The 21,351-nt window shown below is 64.9% G+C and overlaps 3 protein-coding genes and 1 non-coding gene across 7 annotated transcripts; 2 read left to right on the top strand and 2 right to left on the bottom strand.

Moving 5' to 3' along the window:
- Window positions 1-2,067: 2,067 nt before the first annotated feature.
- On the bottom strand, window positions 2,068-6,829 carry SETD6 (SET domain containing 6, protein lysine methyltransferase). 2 transcript variants are annotated; one of them, XM_062007722.1, is made up of 9 exons: window positions 6,123-6,829; window positions 5,910-6,005; window positions 5,700-5,844; window positions 5,221-5,362; window positions 4,804-4,998; window positions 4,529-4,652; window positions 4,163-4,343; window positions 3,867-4,009; window positions 2,068-3,095 (listed from the first exon to the last, which is right to left on the bottom strand). In XM_062007722.1, exons 1-9 carry the CDS (start codon window positions 6,147-6,149, stop codon window positions 2,793-2,795), a joined length of 1,356 nt encoding a protein of 451 aa, XP_061863706.1. In that variant the 5' UTR covers window positions 6,150-6,829; the 3' UTR covers window positions 2,068-2,792. The 2 variants fall into 2 exon arrangements, with proteins under 2 accessions (XP_061863706.1, XP_061863707.1); XM_062007723.1 differs by lacking the exon at window positions 5,910-6,005 and having other exon boundaries at window positions 6,123-6,828.
- On the top strand, window positions 6,474-6,546 carry TRNAK-UUU (transfer RNA lysine (anticodon UUU)). The gene has a single exon. It is a non-coding gene; the product is annotated as a tRNA-Lys (tRNA).
- Window positions 6,830-7,373: 544 nt separating the features above from the next.
- Window positions 7,374-21,346, bottom strand: LOC133626679 (SNF-related serine/threonine-protein kinase-like). 3 transcript variants are annotated; one of them, XM_062007217.1, is made up of 6 exons: window positions 20,884-21,346; window positions 12,388-13,008; window positions 10,359-10,500; window positions 9,257-9,469; window positions 9,036-9,173; window positions 7,374-8,950 (listed from the first exon to the last, which is right to left on the bottom strand). In XM_062007217.1, exons 2-6 carry the CDS (start codon window positions 12,974-12,976, stop codon window positions 8,191-8,193), a joined length of 1,842 nt encoding a protein of 613 aa, XP_061863201.1. In that variant the 5' UTR covers window positions 12,977-13,008; window positions 20,884-21,346; the 3' UTR covers window positions 7,374-8,190. The 3 variants fall into 3 exon arrangements, with proteins under 3 accessions (XP_061863201.1, XP_061863203.1, XP_061863202.1); XM_062007219.1 differs by lacking the exon at window positions 20,884-21,346 and adding an exon at window positions 14,141-14,171; XM_062007218.1 differs by lacking the exon at window positions 20,884-21,346 and having other exon boundaries at window positions 12,388-13,198.
- AGRP (agouti related neuropeptide) lies at window positions 15,498-20,608 on the top strand. The gene is made up of 4 exons (XM_062007220.1): window positions 15,498-15,889; window positions 18,811-19,001; window positions 19,242-19,333; window positions 20,347-20,608. Exons 2-4 carry the CDS (start codon window positions 18,827-18,829, stop codon window positions 20,536-20,538), a joined length of 459 nt encoding a protein of 152 aa, XP_061863204.1. The 5' UTR covers window positions 15,498-15,889; window positions 18,811-18,826; the 3' UTR covers window positions 20,539-20,608.
- Window positions 21,347-21,351: the final 5 nt, after the last annotated feature.

The raw sequence follows: 21,351 nt of genomic DNA, 5'->3' as shown, positions 1-21,351 counted from the left end.
TTTTTCTTTATGTGGATGGGGGACCTTTAAATCACTAAGTTTTACAGAAAGAAAGTGGAATGTGGGAATCCTATGGAGTAAGGGAGGGGTGAGGGAGGGAGGGGTTAAGGTTCAGTGCTGCTTTTCCCCCCCCCACCACCACCACCCTCATTAACTGCTGACAGACAGCAAGTGGAGTGGCAGGCAGAGAATGCCTTTTTCTGTTGAAGACACACCTCAGGCCCTTTGGGAGAGGGTCAGCTGTTTTTAGTAAAGAAACCAGAGACCAGGCCTATAGCTTTTTGTTTTGTTTTGTGTTTCTTTTTGGACACTTGTAAATTTTGGAAGCTGGGGGGAGGTGTAAATGCAGACCTTTCCCACCCCCACCCTGTGATCACACAGTATAAGTTTGTAAAAAAAGAAAAGCCAAAAAAAAAAACCCCTCAAAATACCCTAAAAGCAAAAAAAGAGAGTAAAGCAGAAATCCCACAGGACCAATACAGCCCATTTTGTAAGGATTTTGAATGTTTTGTAAAGTATTGGTCCACGTGTTGTATTTTGTAGCCTTTCTAGTTCTTGGGCTTTAGTTCTCCCACTTCTTGTATGTATGCATACTGTAGTTACACATTAAAGTCATGACCTGCAGCACGTGCCACTGTGCTTATTCTCTCCACTTCCACCCTGCCTGGCCAGCTGATGTCTCTCAAAGTCTGTTCCACCCATCCCAAAACTTGCCAAGTTTCCCAGGGTGTTTTGGGGAGTCACCTCCTGAAAGCAGCTGGGTTGGTTTGCCTAGTGTGAGGTCAGAGAGGGGAAGAGTGGCTGTGATTAGGGAGGGCCTTGCTTAGCAGAGCAAAGAGAAAGGGGCAGAAATGTCTCTGTTGTGAGTCCCTGAGCTGAGGGTTTGTCTCAGAAGGCTGTGGTAGGAAGGAGGCTGCTTGCAGCAGGGATACAGAGCAGACAGATGAGCTTTGTTCCTGCTGACTGGGGTGATTCTCCCCTCAGCAGGGATCCCTGCAGGGTTGCCATTAGCTGTGACCAGGACAGATGCCTTCAACGTTGCCAGTGCTGCAAAGTCCTTCTGCCTGTGGCTTGCCAGTGAGCAGATGCTGGGAACCAGCTTCACTGCTTTCATTGCAGGTAACACAACCAGTTAAAGCTAGCTGACTGCTATGGTATGGATGGGAGAGGTCAGGATTCCCTGCAGGGTTTAGGGACTGTGCCTGGCTGGGCTTTTGCAGAACACACTGGGCTTACCCCTGCAGCTCAGGATGGGCTCTGTGACCCATTTCCAGGCAGTGCTTTTCAGTCAGCTCTGTGCCCAGGAGCAGGTTCTTGCCAGTTCCTACATTTCCTGGTGTGCCTTTGGCAGCCCAGCAGCTGTACTGAAGCTTTGTCAAGTTAGAATTGGTTTTGGTGTTGCAGCTCCAGCTTATTCTTCCTCCTGCATTGGGTTGGGATATGGAGAAATACCAGCAACCAGTGTTTCTTTATCTAGTCCAGGGGTTTTTTTTTCCTGCCATTTAACTCTAGCAAACCATATGCAGAGCTTTCTGACTTGTCCTAATGACTCAAAGCTCAGAGGTCTCTCTGGTTCTGTACTAATGCTGCTGTATGTGGCTGGTTCCCTTCAGGCTTTAAGAACAGGTAAGCTGACGTAAAGAGGAGGTGGGTGGTGGACAAGACTCTGCCCAGATCCCAGTTACACAGGTTGGGCTGGTAGGAGGGAGGCCAGTGCTCTTCATGCCCTCCCTTGGCAGGGAATGAACTCGTGGCTGGTGCTGGCAGTGTCAGTGATGCTGGTGCCAGATGCCCAGGGAGAACCAGAGCTCCTGTGTGCCACATGAGCTTCCTGCTTCAGGCAACGAGGACCAACCTTTCAAACAGCTCTGTGCCTCTGAAATCCCCTCTGCTGGAGGGAGAGAAGCACCAAGGTGGCACAGTGGTGTCAAAGCAAGCTGCCCCAGGCACTGCTCACCCACCCTGGCCCCAGCAGTGCAGGTGGGGCTGTAGCCAACCTTCATCTCTACACAAGACGAAGCAGCAGCACCCTCTCAGGTGGACTTTGCACCCTGTTGAACCAGACGGCCATGGCCAAGTAAGAAACAGCATCTTTATTCAGTATAGCTTGGCCTGCAGAGCTCCAGGGGGGTGTCATGCAAAAACTGCTGCAGGAAAAACATCAATATAGAAAAGATGCTGCAGAGTACTGCCTGAGCTGAGGGAAGAACTGCCCAGCTGGAGGGTGTGTATCCAGGGTGTCTCTTGCCCATCAGAAATGCCTTCTGGAGAGGTACAAGGAAATAGCTCACTGTGCTGAGCCTCCCTGAAAACCAGCTGGATGAGCCTGTACTCCTTGTAGTGCCAGTATTAACAACATGTAGGGCAAGGGTTGTGTCCTCAGCATCTCTGCCAGATGTTTACTCTGCACACTCAGAGCCACCAGCTGGGCTTCTGCCCTCTTTGTCTGCACAAGGAGCAGCTCTTGCCTGACGCTTTGGATGCTGACTGAGGGAACCCACTTGCTGTTCTGACAGTGTTGTCTGCCCTCCTCAAAACAGCCATGAGGAGGTCTGGGCTTTCCAAGTCCTCTAGAAGAAGGTGGGGAGGTTTGCTCCAGAGTGCTTACTTAAGCCAGGGCCCTCCAAACCCCCTTCTGCTGGGTGACACTTTATTTACACAGAGGCAGCTAAAAACGCACACGCTGTATGAGGGACAGGGGGACCCTTGTCCAGTCTCAGCAGCAGAGGTGGCCCACAGCCTGAGCTCCCTGCCCAAGCTCTCCCACTGTTCCCTGCAGGACAGGAAGGTTCCTACTGCACCAGCTCCAGCACCTGGTGCAGGATCCTCTTCTGGCCGTAGCGCACGTGCAGCGCTTGCTGCTCCCTTCGACTCAGCTTCTCGTAAGCCTCTGGGCTCAGCAAGTCCTGCTCTGCCTTCAGGTCTGACCCATAGGACTCCAGGGTCAGCAGCACACTGTCGCACAGGAGCTTCTTGCAAAGGGGTTGAAGTCTGGAGAGAGCCTCATAGGAGAGGGTAGAGTTTTCCTCGCTGTCGTCTTCCCAGCCATCTTGTTCCTTATATGCCTTGAATTCCTCTTCTGACATACACAGCACCTGTGAACCCAGGCAGAGACACAAGTCACAGCCACTGCTGCCACATCCATTTGCTTCCTCACAGCAGAGTGCCTTGGAGCCAGCTGCAGCAAGGGCATTATCCCTTGGCTGCACTAAAGGTGTGAGAGTAAAACTGGCTTGGGTACCTCATCCTGGGAATCTGTGGCTTAGTAGAACAGTCAAACAGCAAACCTGGGTCTTGGGAACAGGCTCAGAGGACACCCCAGCTGCTGCCTACAGAGCCACAACAGCTCTGTGGAAAAGCTCTGGCCACAGGGCTGCTCAAGGGTGGCGTTAAATGGGGAGTTAGTGAGGAAGGGAAGATGGCTAACAGTACCTGAAGGCTGGGAGCTGGGCAACTACCCCCCCACCACTCCTCATGCAGGAATATTGGTACCAAAATGCCTTTATGTGCTTGGCCCTCTTCCCAGACCCATTCTGCATGCTGGCTGCAGGGGCTCAGCCCCCTTTCCAAACCCATTCTGCATGCTGGCTCTGGGGGCTCAGCCCCTGTCACAGACCCATTCTGCATGCTGACTCTGGGGGCTCAGCCCCTGTCACAGACCCATTCTGCATGCTGGCTGCAGGGGCTCAGCCCCTGTCACAGACCCATTCTGCATGCTCGCTGCAGGGGCTCAGCCCCCTTCCCAGACCCATTCTGCATGCTGCCTGCAGGGGTTCAGCCCCTGTCACAGACCCATTCTGCATGCTGGCTGCAGGGGCTCAGCCTGTGCTTCTCCCGGGGCAGCTCTTCTACAGGGCAGCGCTCACCTTCAGCGTGGCAGACAGCTCTTCCTCTGTCAGCACCTCCTCCCAGCCCAGCACAAAGGCCCCTTCCTCCCCCACCATCTCCAGCTGGCACAGGAACTCCCACTGCTCCATGACCAGCCGCTGCTGCGCCGCGCTCCCGGCCCCTGGGGAGGGAGAGCAGAGCTGCAGCCCCCTGGCACTGCAGGGGATGGGCACAGCCCCAGCACCCCCCCTGCTGCACCACAGGCTCCTTTTGCAGCCTGCCCTTGGTCCCTGAGGCAGTGCTGCCCGCCCCCTCCTCCCCCTTGGCCACTCACGCCGCAGCGCGGCCTGGCGCACGGTCACCATCTGCACGTCGGCCGTGTCGTTGGTGTTGCCGGGGTAGGGCTCGGCGAAGCCGTACATGTGCAGGAGCTGCCAGTTGGCCATCTGCCCGTAGGTGTTGAAGATCTCTTGTCCTTTGCTGACGCTCTGGGTCGTGACCATGCGCAGGCAGTGCTGCAGGCAGGCACAGGACGGGCGCTCAGCGCCGCGCTCATCCTGCCCCTCGCACGCGGAGCGGTGGGAAGAGGCTGGGCTGCCCCCGAGCTCTCCCTGCCTGCAGCCCGGCAGGCACCAGCGGCCTGTGTGGGGCAGAACAGCTTCCTCCTGCAGGGAGCAGCTCAGCACTCAGCTGCACTCACGGCTGAGTATTCCAGGTTGGCGTTGTGGTTGGCCACGTGATTCAAAATATCTGCTACAGGCACCATCATGGGAGGGTTGGGCCCCTTCTCATCTTCATCTTCCTCCTCCAAGGGTTCCTGGAAGCTAATACAAGGGCGATGAAGACAAGCTCGTTGCACAGAGACAGCTTCATCTTCTACCTGCCGCCTTCTGCAGCTGCCCCCGTGGCAGTACCGCGGCCGCCCGTCCTGCCTGTGCTCCTGCTCCTTGCTGGAGCAGAGCCCTCCCTTCTCACCTGTAGGCCATGACAAATGCCACCAGCTGCTTGTACAACTCCAGCGTGTGCAGCTTGGGGTCAAAGATGGTAGGGTGGGCCTCCATGAAAGGCAGGATGATGGAGCTGTATTCCAGGTGGATGTTAGCCAGGTCCTTCTCCACAGCTTCGGGGATGCCTGTGCCCTTCAGGAGCCGTGTTCGCTCTTCTTCAGACCTGTGCCCAGACAAGCCTCAGCTTTATCTCCATCTGGCCCAGGCAGAACGGTCTATGAACTCCTTTCTCCTTCAACAACCTCAGCTTCCTCCTGCTCTCTAGCTGCCTGGTCTCTGGTTATGCCCAGCCTTCGCTGCAGAGCCAGGGCCACCCCCTGCCCCCACTCCCCCAGGGCTCCTGGGCACACAGATCTCCCCTCAGCCCTGTGGGGTTTCGCCTTACCAGAACATGGGGTGATCCAGGCTCCTGAAGTCCTGCCAGAGGGAGAAATAGGGCTGCCAGTGGGAGCTGTGGGCTGTGTACTCGTGCAGCAGAGCCAGCAGCAGCGGCACCCACCCTGACTGGCTCTGCAGGGACTCCTGGGCTAACGGAGCAGAGAGGGAGGAGAAAAACAAAGGTTAAGGTGAGGTTTTGGCGCCTCAGTCTGAGACCAAATCTTCCACAAGCCAGCCGTTGATCCTACCCCCTCCCTTGGCTGTCAGGTTTTGCTCCCTCAGCCCTCTCCAGGCAGAGGTTTGCCCTGAGCCAAAGCCCCAGCCCTGGAGCCACGGCTGTGCCCCAACGCCCTGTCCTGAGCTCTGAGGCCAGGCGCTGGCAGCGGCCGCGGCTCGGCCGTGCCACAGCCAGAGCTGCTTCGCTGCCTCAGCTCCCCGCGGGCCGTCCCGGAGCCGCGGGGCCGTGCGGTGCGGTGCGGTGCTCACCTCGCTGCAGCAGGGGCTGGATGGCGCTGGTGTGCTGGGACAGCAGCGCGCTGCGGGGGATGCTGACCAGCAGCTCTCCCGCGTCCAGGTCGGCGGCCGCCAGCATGCCGTACCCCGCCACCGCGCCCTCGCCGCACAGCCGCACCTGCGGGACACGGCAGCAGTGACGGGGCCGCGGCCGCGGCGGGGGCCCGGCCCGCGCTGCCTCACCTTGGGGCTGAGCTGCACCCCGGCGCGCCCGCACCACGCCAGGAACGCGGCCAGCGCGTCCCCTCCGCCCTCGCCGCGGGAGCCGCCGCCGGCCGCCTGCGGGACACAGCGCGGGGGCTGGAGCGGGAGCGCCCGGCGGCTCTCCCCGAGCCCACAGCCCCGGCGGGGCCGCCCGCGGACGGAGCCGCCGCGCCCGTCCCCTGCCCCCGCTACCTTGGGCCTCTTGGGCGCCGACGCCATGGCGCTGCGAGCACGGGCCCGCACACGTGGCCCCGCCGGCGCTTCCGGGCCCGGCAGCTCCGCCCCGCACACACAGAGACACACACAGAGACACAGACACACACCGGCCGCCGTTCAGCGCGGGGCCTCGTCAGTCACCAGGGCTGGAGGGGCCCGGGGTGCTGTGCCTCACGGCAGGGTGGGTGCCCCACGCTGTGGTGGCCTTGCTGGGCTGGTGGGGGGCTGCAAGGGGTCAAAGCAAAGCCCCCCCAGTGTCCCACCGGTGCCTCAGTGAAGTGGGGTGTGTGGGGTCCGTCCTGGACACCCCCCACCCCCCAGGTGTGAGCCTGGATAGCTCAGCTGGGAGAGCATCAGACTTTTAATCTGAGGGTCCAGGGTTCAAGCCCCTGTTCAGGCGAGGGTTTATCCTTTAGAAGCCCCAGGGCAGCAGCAGGCAGCTCGTCCTGCAGCCAGGGGATGAGGGGGGACACCCTGGCTTCTTTTCCTCACTGTCCCCCTTCCTTTATGGGTGGAGAGGTCCTGGGGGCATCCAGGCCCTCCTCACACCTCTGGCTGCTCCCTCAGAGCTCCATTTCGGGCCTCATCCAGGAGCAGGCTCACACCTACCTCCCCCAAACCTCCCCCAGAAGGGGCTGTGGTGGGAGCTGCTCAGGGCAAGCCCATGCCTGCTATGCCTATCACCCCCAAACCACCCCTCCTGCGCAAACCCACACCCACTGCACCCATCACCCCTAAACCACCTCCCCTGCACAAACCTGCACCTGTAATCCCAAACCACCCCCTCTGCCCAAACTTCTGCCCCTCACCCCCAAACCATCCCCCTGCCCAAACCTGCACCCATCACCCCAAACCACCCCCTGCCCAAACCTGCACCCATCACCCCAAACCACCCCCTGCCCAAACCTGCACCCACCACCCCAAACCACCCCCTGCCCAAACCTGCACCCATCACCCCAAACCACCCCCTGCCCAAACCTGCACCCATCACCCCAAACCACCCCCCCTCTGCCCCTCACTCCCAAACCATCCCCCTGCCCAAACCCCTGCCCACTGCACCCATCGCCCCCAAACCACCCCCCTGCCCAACCCTGTGGCCATCACCCCCAAACCCGCACCCATCGCCCCCAACCCCCCGCTGCCCTGGGCTCCGGGGCAGCCGCTGCCGGTGCCACAGCCGTCGCGGCAGCAGGACGACGGCGCGTTCTTGCAACGAGCAGCAGCATCTGCACGGAGCCACGAGTGAGTTTATTGGCCCCGTGACCTTCTCTTCCCAGCGCTCCCGTCCCTCCCTTCCCCGCACGGCTCGGGCCGCGCCGCTCCCTCGGTTCATTTCTTGCCAGCAAGAAAACAAAGAATAAATAGGCAGCTTATTGGCAGGGGGGTGCCCAGGGAGCGGCCGCGGGCAGGGCTGCGCCTGGCCCCGGCCGGGGGGCGGCAGGGGGCTGCAGGCAGGCCGGGGGGTGAGGCACGGGCTGGGGTGGCAGTGGGGGGGGATATAGCAATCTCTGCTTCCTTACATTAAAATAGACTATTTAAAAAAATTCTTTCTAGTAGTTAAAAAAAGGTGGCGTGGTTACTGCAAGGCTGGGGCTGGGGGCAGCCGGGGGGCTCTGAGCCCAGCCCGGGGGTTCTGAGCCCAGCCCGGGGGTTCTGAGCCCAGTCTGGAGGCTTTGAGCCCAGTCTGGAGGCTGAGCCCAGTCTGGAGGCTTTGAGCCCATCCTGGAGGCTTTGAGCCCAGCCCCGAGGCTCTGAGCCCATCCTGGAGGCTTTGAGCCCAGCCCTGAGGCTCTGAGCCCATCCTGGAGGCTTTGAGCCCAGCCCTGAGGCTCTGAGCCCAGCCGGGGGGTTTTGAGCCCAGCCCTGAGGCTCTGAGCCCAGCCCAGGGGCTTTGAGCCCATCCTGGAGGCTTTGAGCCCAGCCCAGGGGCTCTGAGCCCAGCCTCCCCCGCAGCCTGGGCCCGGGGCAGGTGCCAAAGCCGGGCCTGTGTGCGCAGGCAGGGCAGAGGGGCGGGCAGCCCCGGCCCCACGGCGCGATGGGGCGCTCAGATGACGTGGCAGCAGTTGAACTGCCCCAGGGACAGGAGCCCGTCCCGGGAGCCCGGCCGCAGGCGGAACGCCAGCGCCTTCTCGCAGAGCGGGAGCTGCAGGAGCCTGTCCCGCAGGCTGCCGCCCTTGCCCTTGCCCGGGGCCGCCCTCACGGCCTCGCCGCTCGCCGGGCCCAGGCTCTGCGCCGGCCGCTGTGCCGGGCCGGCCGGTGTCGCCGCCGCGGTGCTGCTGGCCGCGGGGCCGGGCTGGCTGCCGGGGGTGGCGTCCGGCCCCGGGGACACCCCGGCGGAGCTGCCCCGGCGGGACGGCAGGGCCGCTCCGGCCCCGGGAGCCCCCGCCTCGGAGCCGCCGGGCCCCGCGTCTGCCTCCATCCTCGGGGGCTGCTCCCCGCGGCCCCGTCTGGCCGGGACCCCCCGGCCCCCGCCGAGCCCCTTCCCGGCCCAAGCTGCCCCCGGGCGCCCGGCGCAGCCCCCGAGCTCGGCCCCGCGGCGCCGGGCCAGCAGGAAGGCTCGCATCTGCTCCTGGTTCAGCGAGCTGCTCTTCCTCTCCGCGGCACCGGGCCTGCCCTCCTCCTCCTCCTCCTCCTCCTCCTCCTCCTCGCAGATCTGCTGCAGGGCCGGGCTGCTCTTGCTGATGGCGGCGTCGACGGCGGGGACGCTCAGCGGGGACCGACGGCCGCTCGCGTCCGCGGCGCTGGGCACGGGGGGCGCCCGGCAGCCGGCGCCCAGCGGGCCGAACCCGGCCGGGACGTTGGTCCTGAGGAAGGGGAGCGGCTCAGGAGGGATGGAGCGGTCGGTACCCAGCCAGGCACGGCGAGGGATGGGCAGGGGGAGGGTCTCACCTGCTCTGCACTTCCTTGGCCAGGTTGTAGACGAGGCTGAGGCCGTGGCCCTGCTTCTCCTGCCTCTCCCGCAGCATCCTCTCCGCCAGCAGGAAATAGGTGGCCGTGATGTGGTTGTAGCGGTCGGCCTCCAGCGCCCTGCCAGCAGCGAGGGACCCCGTCACTCGGCCCCCAACACACCCCTTGGCGTGCCCAGCGAGACCCCAGAGCCCGCCACTCACTCCTGGATGGTGTCCCGATCCGCGATGTTCCCGCAGGTCATGGCCTGCAGGATGATTTCGTGCTCCTGCTCCGACACCCGCTTGTGGGAGGTGAGGGGCAGGAGGCAGCGGCTGGCGGGGGACGGGTCCACCCCCTGCAGCCACGCGTGCGCCTCGATCTGCTCCAGGGACGCTCGCTGCTTCGGGTCCCGCTGCAGCATCCTGGAGATGAGACTGTGGGGAGAGGGGCAGAGGCTGCGGCCCCGCAGCAGCACCCGGCAGCTTCCCCCCTCCCCACGGTGGGGGCAGCGAGGTGGGAGGCGGGTGGGCTCACAGAGGGGCTGCAAAGGGGCTGTGGGGGGCTGCAGGGCGCTGTTAGTGGGCTGTGAGGGGCTGCAAGTGAGCTGTGGGGGGCCACAAGGGGCTGCAGGGGGGCTGTGGGGGGCCACAAGGGGCTGCAGGGGGGCTGTGGGGGACTGTGGGGCGCTGCAGGTGGCTGCAGGGGGGCTGCAGGTGGGCTGTGGGGCCTGTGGGGGGCGGCAAGGGCTGTGGGTGGGCTGTGGGGGCTGCTGGGGGTTGTAGGGGGCTGCAGGTAGGCTGTGGAGGCTGCAGGGGGGCTGTGGGGGGCTGCAGGGCTGTGAGGGTCTGCAGGGGGGCTGTGGGGGGCTGCAGGGCTGTGAGGGTCTGCAGGTAGGCTGTGGAGGCTGCAGGGGCGCTGCGAGGGGCTGCAGGGGGGCTGTGGGGGGCTGCAGGGCTGTGAGGGTCTGCAGGGGGCTGTGGGGGGCTGCAGGGGGGCTGTAGGGCTGTGAGGGTCTGCAGGGGGCTGCAGGGTGTGGGGGGCTGCAGGGGAGCTGTGGATGTGGGGGGCTGCAGAGGGGCTGCAGGGTGTGGGGGGCTGCAGGGGGCTGCAGGGGGGCTGCAGGGTGTGAGGGGCTGCAGGGGAGCTGTGGATGTGGGGGGCTGCAGAGGGGCTGCAGGGTGTGGGGGGCTGCAGGGGGCTGCAGGGGGGCTGCAGGGTGTGAGGGGCTGCAGGGGAGCTGTGGATGTGTGGGGGCTGTGGGGGGCTGCAGAGGGGCTGCAGGGGTGTGGGGGGTTGCGGGGGGCTGCGGGGGCCGGTGCTCACTCAGCGCACTGTGCCGAGACGTGCGGGGGCACGCTGTAGCGACAGTCCATGATCATGGTGAGGGTCTCGCTGTCGTTGGCCTCCTGGAAGGGGGGGTGGCCGCACACCAGCATGTAGAGGATGACCCCCAGGCTCCAGATGTCTGCGAGAAGCAGCAGCAGCTCAGGTCATGCTGACTGCAGCCCAGGCCCAGGGGAGACCCCCAGCCCAGGGACCCCAGGGGAAGCGCACCCCCGGCCCCCAGTGCCGAGCCCAGGCAGCTCCCTGGGACGCTCCTGGGAGCACACAGACCCTCAGAAGCGCGTTTGCAGGGTGCTGAGCGTGCCCCACAGCTCTCCCTTAACACCACCCGCGTCTCGAAGCGAGTGCCTGCCGCTGGGAATCTCCCATCACTGCTGCTTTTCTCTTTCCCCTCGCAGAGCCACCAGCTTATTTTTCTGCCTCTCCCCAAGCCACCCTCGTTCCCAGCTCCGGAGCCGCCTCTCCCTCAGCCCACGCTGGGCTTTTTGCTTTAAAGGTTTGTGTTTTGTTTTGCTAAATCCTCCCACTCCAGATGCCAGCGGAGCTGCCTCAGTCCCGCTTCCCTCCCCTGTCCCCCCTGCTGCCCCAGCCTGCTGCAGCCCATGGCAGCCACCCCAGCCCCCCGCAGCCCAGGGCAGCCACCCCAGCCCCCCGCAGCCCAGGGCAGCCTCCCCAGCCCCCCGCAGCCCAGGGCAGCCACCCCAGCCCCCCGCAGCCCAGGGCAGCCTCCCCAGCCCCCCACAGCCCAGGGCAGCCTCCCCATCCCCCTGCAGCCCAGGGCAGCCTCCCCAGCCCCCCGCAGCCCAGGGCAGCCACTCCAGCCCCCTGCAGCCCAGGGCAGCCTCCCCAGCCCCCCGCAGCCCAGGGCAGCCACCCCAGCCCCCTGCAGCCCAGGGCAGCCTCCCCAGCCCCCTGCAGCCCAGGGCAGCCACCCCAGCCCCCTGCAGCCCAGGGCAGCCTCCCCATCCCCCTGCAGCCCAGGGCAGCCACCCCAGCCCCCTGCAGCCCAGGGCAGCCTCCCCAGCCCCCCGCAGCCCAGGGCAGCCTCCCCAGCCCCCTGCAGCCCAGGGCAGCCACTCCAGCCCCCTGCAGCCCAGGGCAGCCTCCCCAGCCCCCCTCAGCCCAGGGCAGCCTCCCCAGCCCCCTGCAGCCCAGGGCAGCCACTCCAGCCCCCTGCAGCCCAGGGCAGCCTCCCCAGCCCCCCTCAGCCCAGGGCAGCCACCCCAGCCCCCTGCAGCCCAGGGCAGCCTCCCCAGCCCCCCGCAGCCCAGGGCAGCCACCCCAGCCCCCCGCAGCCCAGGGCAGCCTCCCCAGCCCCCCGCAGCCCAGGGCAGCCTCCCCAGCCCCCCGCAGCCCAGGGCAGCCACCCCAGCCCCCCGCAGCCCAGGGCAGCCTCCCCATCCCCCCGCAGCCCAGGGCAGCCTCCCCAGCCCCCCGCAGCCCAGGGCAGCCTCCCCAGCCCCCCGCAGCCCAGGGCAGCCACCCCAGCCCCCTGCAGCCCAGGGCAGCCACCCCAGCCCCCCGCAGCCCAGGGCAGCCTCCCCAGCCCCCTGCAGCCCAGGGCAGCCACCCCAGCCCCCTGCAGCCCAGGGCAGCCTCCCCAGCCCCCTGCAGCCCAGGGCAGCCTCCCCAGCCCCCCGCAGCCCGGCCAGTGGAGGAAGGGTGCTGGAGCCACGCAGAGGAAGCGGTTTCCAGGGTGGGGATGGAGCAAAGGAAACTTTCAGAGCTCCTCCACCCAACCAGCAGCATCCTGAGCAGGTTTCCTTCCGGCATCGCCCCCTGAGTAACCGGCTGCACCCTCCTCCTCCCGAACCCAAAGCCTCCTTGGGCTTTCTCCCCTCCCTGGCACAAGCCACTTCTCCATGGGATGTCAGTAGGCAGGGGGACGGTGTCTGCAGGGAGGACCCCCCTGGGCAGCCAAACACCCAAGGGGACAGGACTGTTCCCTGCTGGAACAGCAGTGCACCCTGGGCCTGGGTGCAGGCAGGGGACTGAGCTCTGCCCTTACCCACGGCCGGGGCGTCGTACTCGTCCCCCAGCAGGATCTCGGGCGCAGAGTACGCCAGCGAGCCGCAGCTGGTGGTCAGCATCTTGCCGGGCTGGAAGCGGTTGCTGAAGCCAAAGTCGGTGAGCTTGACCAGCCCTTGCTCCTGGAAGAAAACCACGTTCTCGGGCTTGAGGTCTCGGTGCACCACGTGGAGCTTGTGGCAGTAGGAGATGGCGTGGACGATCTGGGCGAAGTAGTGCTTGGCGCGGGGCTCGGCCAGCCCGCCCTCGTGCCGCATGATGTGGTCAAACATGTCGCCGCCGTCGCCCAGCTCCAGGATGAGGTAGAGCTTGGCGTGGGTGTCGATGACCTCGTAGAGACGCACCACGTTGGGGTGCTGCACCAGCTTCATGCAGCGCACCTCCTGCAGGAGCTGCCCCGCCGCCTCCCCCGCCAGCTTGCTCTTGTCGATCACCTTGACGGCCACGCGCTGCCCGGTGAAGACGTGCCGCGCCAGCTTCACCACCGCGAAGTGCCCCTTGCCCAGCGTGCGCTCCAGGTCGTACAGCCCCGCGATCTGGCCCTCGCCGCAGCCCTGCGCCGCGGCCATGCTGCCGGCTCAGCTGCGATGGGCAGCGGGCGCTGCGGGGTGGAGCAGGGAAAGGGGTCGCTGAGCAAAGCGGGGTCTCCCCCAGCAACACACACACACCGGCCCTGGGCATCAGAGTCCCCACGGCCCCATCCCCGGCATCCCAGCACCTGGGCACCCAACTGTACCTCCCCCACTTCCAGTCCCCAAGCACCTTGGACATCCCAGTTGTCCCACCTCTGTTCCTCAGCACCCCAGGGTACCCCAATACCCACCCTATCCCAGTCCCCAAGCACCTTGGACATCCCAGTTGTCCCACTTCCGTTCCCCAGAACCCCAGGGTACCCCAATACCCACCCTATCCCAGTCCCCAAGCACCTTGGACATCCCAGTTGTCCCACCTCCGTTCCTCAGCACCCCAGGGTACCCCAATACCCACCCTATCCCAGTCCCCAAGCACCTTGGACATCCCAGTTGTCCCACCTCTGTTCCTCAGCACCCCAGGGTACCCCAATACCCACCCTATCCCAGTCCTCAGCACCTTGGGACACCCTCATACCTCAACCTCTAGTCCTCAGCACCCCACGGCACCCTGAAACCCCACCCCCAGGTGTCCAGCACCCCAGGGCACCTTGAAACTCCCACCTCTAGTCCCCAACACCCCAGGGCACCTCATACCCCCACCCCCAAGTGTCCAGCACCCCAGCACTCTGGACACCCCAGTACCCCTGCTTCTAGTCCCTCATCACCCCAGGCACCTCCATACCCCGCCTCTAGGCTCCCAGCATCCCGACTAGCCCAACAGCCCTACCTCCAGGTCTCCATCACTCTAGGTACCCCAATATTCTCACCTGCACTCCCCAGCATCTTGGGCACCCCAACATCCCACTTGCAATCCCCCATCGCCCCGGGGTCCCCGCTACGCCACTGCCTCCCGGTCCCTCTAACCCCAACACCCTGGGCACTCCCACATCGCAAGCCTCCAGGTCTCCAGCGCCCTTGTCACCCCCCTATTCCCACGTCCAGACCCCAGGCACCCCCGTACTGCCAACCTCCAGGTCTGCAGCACCCTGAGCGCTCCCCCCGCTGCATCCCTCATCCCCCCGGTGTCCCCCCGCTCTCCAGCCCCCTGTGCACCCCAACACCCCCCCCCCGCCGCCCGGTGCCCCCCGGGACCGCGCTCACCGGCCGGAGCGGGGCCGCGGGGCTGCGGCTGCCGCGCGCGCCCGCCCCGTGACGTCACGGCGGCTCCGGGCTCGCGCCTTAAAGGGCCCCGTCCGCGGCCAGCGGGGCTGAGCCCGGGGCACGGCGCGGCGCGGCACGGCACGGCGCGGCGCGGCGCGGCGCGGCACGGCACGGCACGGCACGGCACGGCACGGCACGGCACGGCGCGGCACGGCATGGCGCGGCTGGGCACGGCACGGCGCGGCGCGACACGGGTGTGCCGGGGGTCCCGCCGTGCGACGCTGCCGCCCCGCTGCCCCCCGCCCGGGCCGGCTCCCCGCATCGGCCGAGCCGGTCCCCGCGCAGCCCCGGCCCCCGCCGGCCCCTTTTCCTGGAAGCGGCCCGGCCGCCTCGTTTAGCTCGTTACTGGCCGTGGGGCCGCGCACGGAGCGGCCGCTGCTGCTGCACATTAAGATGCTCTCAGCGCGGCCGCCCCCGGCCCCGCTAATGCCTTCCCAGAAGCCGCCCGGCGCTGCGAACGGCCCCTAATGAGCCGCGGCCGGGGGCTGCGAGGAGCGACGACCTGACCCCGGGGCTGGGGGAGCCGCGAGGAGCGAGGGGCTGGACCGGGCAGCCCGCGCCCCGGCGCTGGGGATGGGACCGGGGGGCTGCCAGAGCTGCCACGAAGGCAGGATGAGCCCCAGCCCGGCGCGCAGGAGGCGGCTGGTGCTGTGCGGGGGAGCAGGGCACTGGGCACCCCGCACGGCACAGAGAGGTGCCAGCTGCTGCTTGCAGCCAGAGAAGGGACGTGGCACATGGGCCCTTGTGCAGTCCTGTGCCCTTGCCCTTCCAGCAGCCCGGCCCTGGGGTGCAGCAGGAAGGAGGTTGTGCCAGGACAGGGTGCAGGGATGGTGTGCAAAGAGCCCTGGGGCCCCTGCTCTGCTGGGGACGTGCTGGGGGGGCCGAAGGGTCGTGGCAGGGCCCAGGGGCTGGGAGCAGCCTGGCAAGTGAAGAGCCTCCAGCTCCAGTTTCAGAGGCCCTTGAAGGTCTCTGCACTGAGAAGCTCGAGGAGCCACCTACAGTGGGTGTGAAACCCAGTGTCAGGGCTGGGAACAGCTGAACAACTGGTTCCTTCTCTCCCACAGTGGGGTCAGGGCTGGGATGCAGCAGGGAGCTCCTGGGAGAGCGCCTGGCATGAGGGAGCTGCAGGTTGCCCAAAGGGTATGTGACTGAGGGGTGCAGTTAGTGCAGGAGACAGCCTGAAGAAGGGCAAGGTGCTGAGTGGCCAGGAGCTGGGGTACTTGTGAGGGCCCTGGCCTAAGGCTGGGTGCTCACCAGCAGCTACAGGTGTGCAACGCTCCCTTTGAAAACAGGCTGAGCTCGGCATGTCTTTGGTGAGGAGCCTGTAGCCCTGGTATTCCTCCTGCCAACTAGATGTCCCTGGGCTGCAGCCCTGGTGCTGCAGAGGCCCATCAGGGAAGGGCAGCGGCCTGGAAGGGCAGCGTGGGGCTCACACACAAAAGTTGTGTGTGGGGCCAGGGGGGCTCTGTCCTGCCCACAGCCTGCCCTCCCTCCCGGGCATCGCCCCGCCAGCTGCCTCTCCGTGCAGACAAAGGCTGGTTTCCAGAGCAGCCCACCTACCTGGCCATCAGCAGTCACGTGCCACAGCACTTCATTAACTACAGCCCATATAAAGCCCAGGCAGCATGTGGGGAGCAGGACGTCGAGGCAGAGCCTGGCAGCGGAGCAGCGAGCGCAGGGCTCGGAGAGGTCAGTGCTGGCAGCGGGAACGGGCTGCTGGGGGGCTTCACGGGGAGCTGAGGAGTGGCCCGAGACAGGGCTGGAACCCCAGGGCAGCAGGGGCTGGTTTCATGGGGCTTGGCTGCCAGCAGTGATGGGGGTTCCCTCTCTTGGCCCCTTTTCTTAGCCAGACTCAAAGCTGGGGCTTCCAGACCCCCTTGTGCTTTCTAACTCTCCTCACGAGTGTGGGAGGCTGGGTGCAGCTGGGCAGGGATCCTGGGCTCACAGCAGAGCTGTTATCCAGCAGGATACTTTATTGCAGGGCTGGGTGCACAGGGGACATCACCAAGGCAAACAGCAACCCCCTCGGTTCCCCAAAGCCCCAGTTTCACAGGTGATTTCATTTTCCCTCCCCAACAGTCACAATGTCAGTGATTTTAGTTTCTCAGGCAGCCTCTTCCTGCCACCCACTGTCCATTCAACAGCTTTGCTTTTCACTTAGGTGGTCATTTACTTCATCTCCTGGTCTTCCCTCACCTCCCTCAGGCTGTTGGCCTCGTGACCTTCCACGTTCTGCTTCCCCAGTGTTTAATCTTTAACGTCAGGTTCTCACCTGAGCGTCTCGTGTCCCTCGTTTGGTGGCAAGCTGACCTTTAGCAGCGGCCGGGACGTTCAGCAAGCAGTGGGGCAGGTGCTGAACACAAAGGGCCACAACTCACTCCAACCACAGCCATTGTTACCTTTGTGTTCTTCCCTCTATTGATTTTTGTTTCATAGGTCACAGCCTGCACTTTCTTACCAGCCCCTGTCCCCTTTGTCCCTCCCATTTGCAGTTCACGTTCAGCTGCAGTGAGCAATGCCCAGTCTCTCCTTAACTGATTTGATACCAAAAGATCATCAGTAATGAGATGATTGTCAAGGCCAGGATCACGAGGAGTGGATGAATCCAGAGACTCATGACTTTGGCCCCTCTTTCAAGCCCTCCTGCTTTTGACAGTTCAGGCCCTCGCAGCTCCCAGCCTGACCCCGCAGCCTCTGCTCTCCCCACCCTCAGCTCACCCAGTCCTCGCCCAGCTGTGCCTGGGCTGGCTCTCCTCCCTGCTCAGCCTCCTCCAGCCCAGCCTCACCCTCTTCTCATCATCAGAGCTTCACCTCCATCTTCCTCACTTCTGCTGGCTGCCCTCACGAGTGGAGGGGAGGAGGCAAGGCCTGGGCAGGAGGTGAATGCACAGCACTGTGATGCCGTGGCAGCTGCTGAAGGGTGTGAGTGGGGCAGGGAGACCCTGCTGCAGGAGACATCAAATCTGAGTCCATCCCATTCTGCTCCCTCCAGTGAGACCAGGGACATGCCCCACAGCACAGGGGTTAGCTCTGGGGGTGCCTGTGATGCTCCCACAGCACAGGGGTTGGCTCTGGGGGGGTCCTTGTGATGCTCCCACAGCACAGGGGTTAGCTCTGGGGGGTCCCTGTGATGCTCCCACAGCACAGGGGTTAGCTCTGGGGGGTCCCTGTGATGCTCCCACAGCACATGGGTTGGCTCTGGGGGGTCCCTGTGATGCTCCCACAGCACAGGGGTTAGCTCTGGGGGGTCCCTGTGATGCTCCCACAGCACATGGGTTGGCTCTGGGGGGTCCCTGTGATGCTCCCACAGCATGTGGGTTAGCTCTGGGGGGTCCCTGTGATGCTCCCAGAGCACAGGGGTTAACTCTGGGGGTGCCTGTGATGCTCCCACAGCACAGGGGTTAACTCTGGGGGTGCCTGTGATGCTCCCACAGCACAGGGGTTAGCTCTGGGGGTGCCTGTGATGCTCCCACAGCACGTGGGTTAGCTCTGGGGGGTCCCTGCAATGCTCCCACAGCACAGGGGTTAGCTCTGGGGGTCCCTGTGATGCTCCCACAGCACAGGGGTTAACTCTGGGGGTGCCTGTGATGCTCCCACAGCACAGGGGTTAGCTCTGGGGGTCCCTGTGATGCTCCCACAGCACAGGGGTTAGCTCTGGGGGGTCCCTGTGATGCTCCCACAGCACAGGGGTTGGCTCTGGGGGGGTCCCTGCAATGCTCCCACAGCACAGGGGTTAACTCTGGGGGTGCCTGTGATGCTCCCACAGCATGTGGGTTAGCTCTGGGGGTGCCTGTGATGCTCCCACAGCACAGGGGTTAACTCTGGGGGTGCCTGTGATGCTCCCACAGCACAGGGGTTAGCTCTAGGGGTGCCTGTGATGCTCCCACAGCATGTAGGTTGGCTCTGGGGGGGTCCTTGTGATGCTCCCACAGCACAGGGGTTAACTCTGGGGGTCCCTGTGATGCTCCCACAGCACAGGGGTTGGCTCTGGGGGGGTCCCTGTGATGCTCCCACAGCACAGGGGTTAACTCTGGGGGTCCCTGTGATGCTCCCACAGCACAGGGGTTAGCTCTGGGGGTCCCTGTGATGCTCCCACAGCACAGGGGTTGGCTCTGGGGGGGTCCCTGCAATGCTCCCACAGCACAGGGGTTAACTCTGGGGGTGCCTGTGATGCTCCCACAGCACAGGGGTTAACTCTGGGGGTGCCTGTGATGCTCCCACAGCACAGGGGTTAGCTCTGGGGGTGCCTGTGATGCTCCCACAGCATGTAGGTTGGCTCTGGGGGGGTCCTTGTGATGCTCCCACAGCACAGGGGTTAGCTCTGGGGGTCCCTGTGATGCTCCCACAGCACAGGGGTTGGCTCTGGGGGGGTCCCTGTGATGCTCCCACAGCACAGGGGTTAACTCTGGGGGTCCCTGTGATGCTCCCACAGCACAGGGGTTAGCTCTGGGGGTCCCTGTGATGCTCCCACAGCACAGGGGTTAGCTCTGGGGGGTCCCTGCGATGCTGCCAGGCGTGTGCTGTCCCAAGGAAGGCTCTGGTGCCGAGGGGAGTGGCTGTCCCACGGTGCTGGCTGCGGGTGGCTGAGGCTCCACGGGCCCTGTGTGCAGGTTGGTGCCCAGGACCATGCTGCAGGGGCTGCTGCTGTGCTGTGGGCTGCTGCAGGGCCTCCAGGCCGCGCTGGCTGCCGACCTGGGCTGTGGGCCGCTGCAGAAGGCGAGCGGGGCTGTGGAGGGGCCGGACAGAGGCCGCTACGCCAGCCTGCGCCACAGGACCAGGGAGACCCCCACGCTGCCAGCAGGTGAGTCCTGCAGCCCCTCCCCACCCTCCCGCTGCCCCCCTCTGGCCGCTGGCTGCCCTGCCCAGGGTCCCAACAAAGCAGAGACCCCAGCCCCGAGGTGAGCTGCAGGGGGTGCCCGTGACCAGCACAGCAGCTCCTCTCCCCCGGGAGCTCTCTCCGTGGGGACACAGGAGCACTGGGAGCAGGGTCAGAGCTGACTCCCCCAGCAGCCTCCTGGTCCTGCCTCTCTGTGTCTTGCAGCTCTCCCCAGGCTGGGGCTGCAGCAGATGGCCCTGGAGGTCCAAGAAGCTGACAGTGACCTTGTGCAGAGCCCTGGCGTGCCGGAGCCACAGGTAACGCTCCCTGAGCTTTCTCTCACACACCCCAGAGAGCCTTGTCTGTGCCCCTGGGGCCAGGGGTGGTTTAGAGTCTAGTTCAGTATCTGCTTGTCAGCTGCTGTGACGAGCTGAGGCTGCCCAGAGCTGCAGGGGGCTCAGGCACTCAATGGGTGGCCCAAGCCCACATACCTGCAGTGTTTAATTAACCTCAAGCGCAGCCCAGGAAGCCTCTGCAGAGCAGGAGCTCACTGGGCAGTGCCACATCTTGCCTGGCTTGGACCTTGCTGCCTCTGTTTGGGCAGAAGACGTGGAACCCTCCACTAAAGCTGAGGCTGTACTTGGAAATATACGTGTGTGTAAAAAGACCTTGAGACATGCAGTGTGGCCAGAGCTGGGCAGCAGAGCTGGGGAAGGGGCTGGAGCATAAGGGTGCTGGGGAGGGGCTGAGGGAATGGGGGTGTTGAGCCTGGAGAAGAGGAGGCTGAGGGGAGACAGAAGCCCTCTCTGACACTCCCTGACAGGAGGCTGCAGGGAGTTGGGGGTTGGGCTCCCCAGTAACAAGTGAAGGGACAAGAGGAAATGGGCTCAAGTTGCCCAAGGGGAGGTTGAGGGTGGAGCTGAGGCAGAACTGTTTCCCTGAGAGGGGTGTGAGCCCCTGTGCCAGGCTGCCCAGGGAGCTGGGGGAGTGCCCAGCCCTGGAGGGATCCCAAAGCTGTGGAGCTCAGGTGCTGAGGGCCAGGGGTTAGTGGTGGTCTGGGCAGGGTGAGGGGAGGGCTGGGACAGCAGCAGCTTCAAGGGCTTTTCCAACCATTGTGATTCTGTGGTGGGTGAGGCTGTGATGCCTGCAGAGAGCCCATGAGGCTCAGCAGTGATTTCCAACAGACCATACCTGGAGTTGAGCAGGATGGAGCTCAGGGCTGCTGGCAGCAGCTGCCACTCTTGTCCCTCTCCCAAGCAGATCTTTGTTGCAGGCACAGTGGTCCAGCACCAACTCCTTCTCCCCCCTCCCCTCTCTCTCTGTCCTTCAGGCATCGGCGGCAGAGCTGCAGGCTGGGGACCGGCAGGAACGCTCGCCCCGCCGCTGCGTCCGCCTGCTGGAGTCCTGCCTGGGGCAGCAGCTCCCCTGCTGCGACCCCTGCGCCACCTGCTACTGCCGCTTCTTCAACGCCGTTTGCTACTGCAGGAAAATCAGCAGCAGCTCCCCCTGCGGCAAGAACTAGCGCCCGTGCGGCGGGGCTGCCTGCTCCTCGCCCACCCCTGGCCGCCTCCCCCGTAGCTCTAATAAACCAGCCTTAGCAAAAGCCGCCGCTGAGGGGAACGGCTCGATGCGACCGCTCGGCGTCGCGGGGGAGAGGGGCGGCTGCGAAGCGAGGGTGCCTGTGGCCAGGCGGGCACCGTGCCCCCGCACCCGTCCCGGCTGGATGAGTGGCCCCTTCGCAGGACGGGTGCCCCGGTCCCTCTGCACCGGGAGCTTTACTTCGGCTGAAAGGGGGAGTGCGGGGGGGCGGGTTGTTCCACCCACACTCACGCTGGCTTGGGCAAAGCCGATATTCCCTGTTACTTACGTGTGTGTTGGAGTTCTCAGGGACTGACTATCCCATCGACGCGGCCGTCAGGCATGTGGGCTGGCTCTGAGGGGCGTCCATGGGGGTCTCGGGCTGCTGCAGAGAGTCTCTCTCTGCTCCCTCGCTGCACTCTGCGTGGTCCCGGGTCTCAGCTTGTCCCTCTGCTGGCAGGTTGCTCGAGTCCGTTGGCAGGGCTGTGCCGGGCCGCCCCGCTCCGAGAGCTTTGTGCCCTCAGCTGCATTTCTGCGTGAGGCCGCCTCAGGCGCGGCCCGCCGCCAGCCCCGAGGGCTACGGCACGCAGCCCCGGCCACGCTCAGACACGACGAAACCTCTTCAGCGGAGGCTGCCGCAAGCCTTTAAAGCTGTCCCGGCGGGTTTCCAGCCGCGCTGGGGGCGAGCCCGAGGCCGGGCGCGGGGGGAGCCGCTGCCGGGCCCCGCCGCTGCCGCCATCGCCCCTCAGGCGCTTCC

Source organism: Colius striatus, chromosome 14 (assembly GCF_028858725.1).
Source record: "Colius striatus isolate bColStr4 chromosome 14, bColStr4.1.hap1, whole genome shotgun sequence".
In the NCBI taxonomy this organism is placed as follows: Eukaryota; Metazoa; Chordata; class Aves; order Coliiformes; family Coliidae; genus Colius; species Colius striatus.
This window is presented reverse-complemented; position numbering and strand designations above follow the sequence as displayed.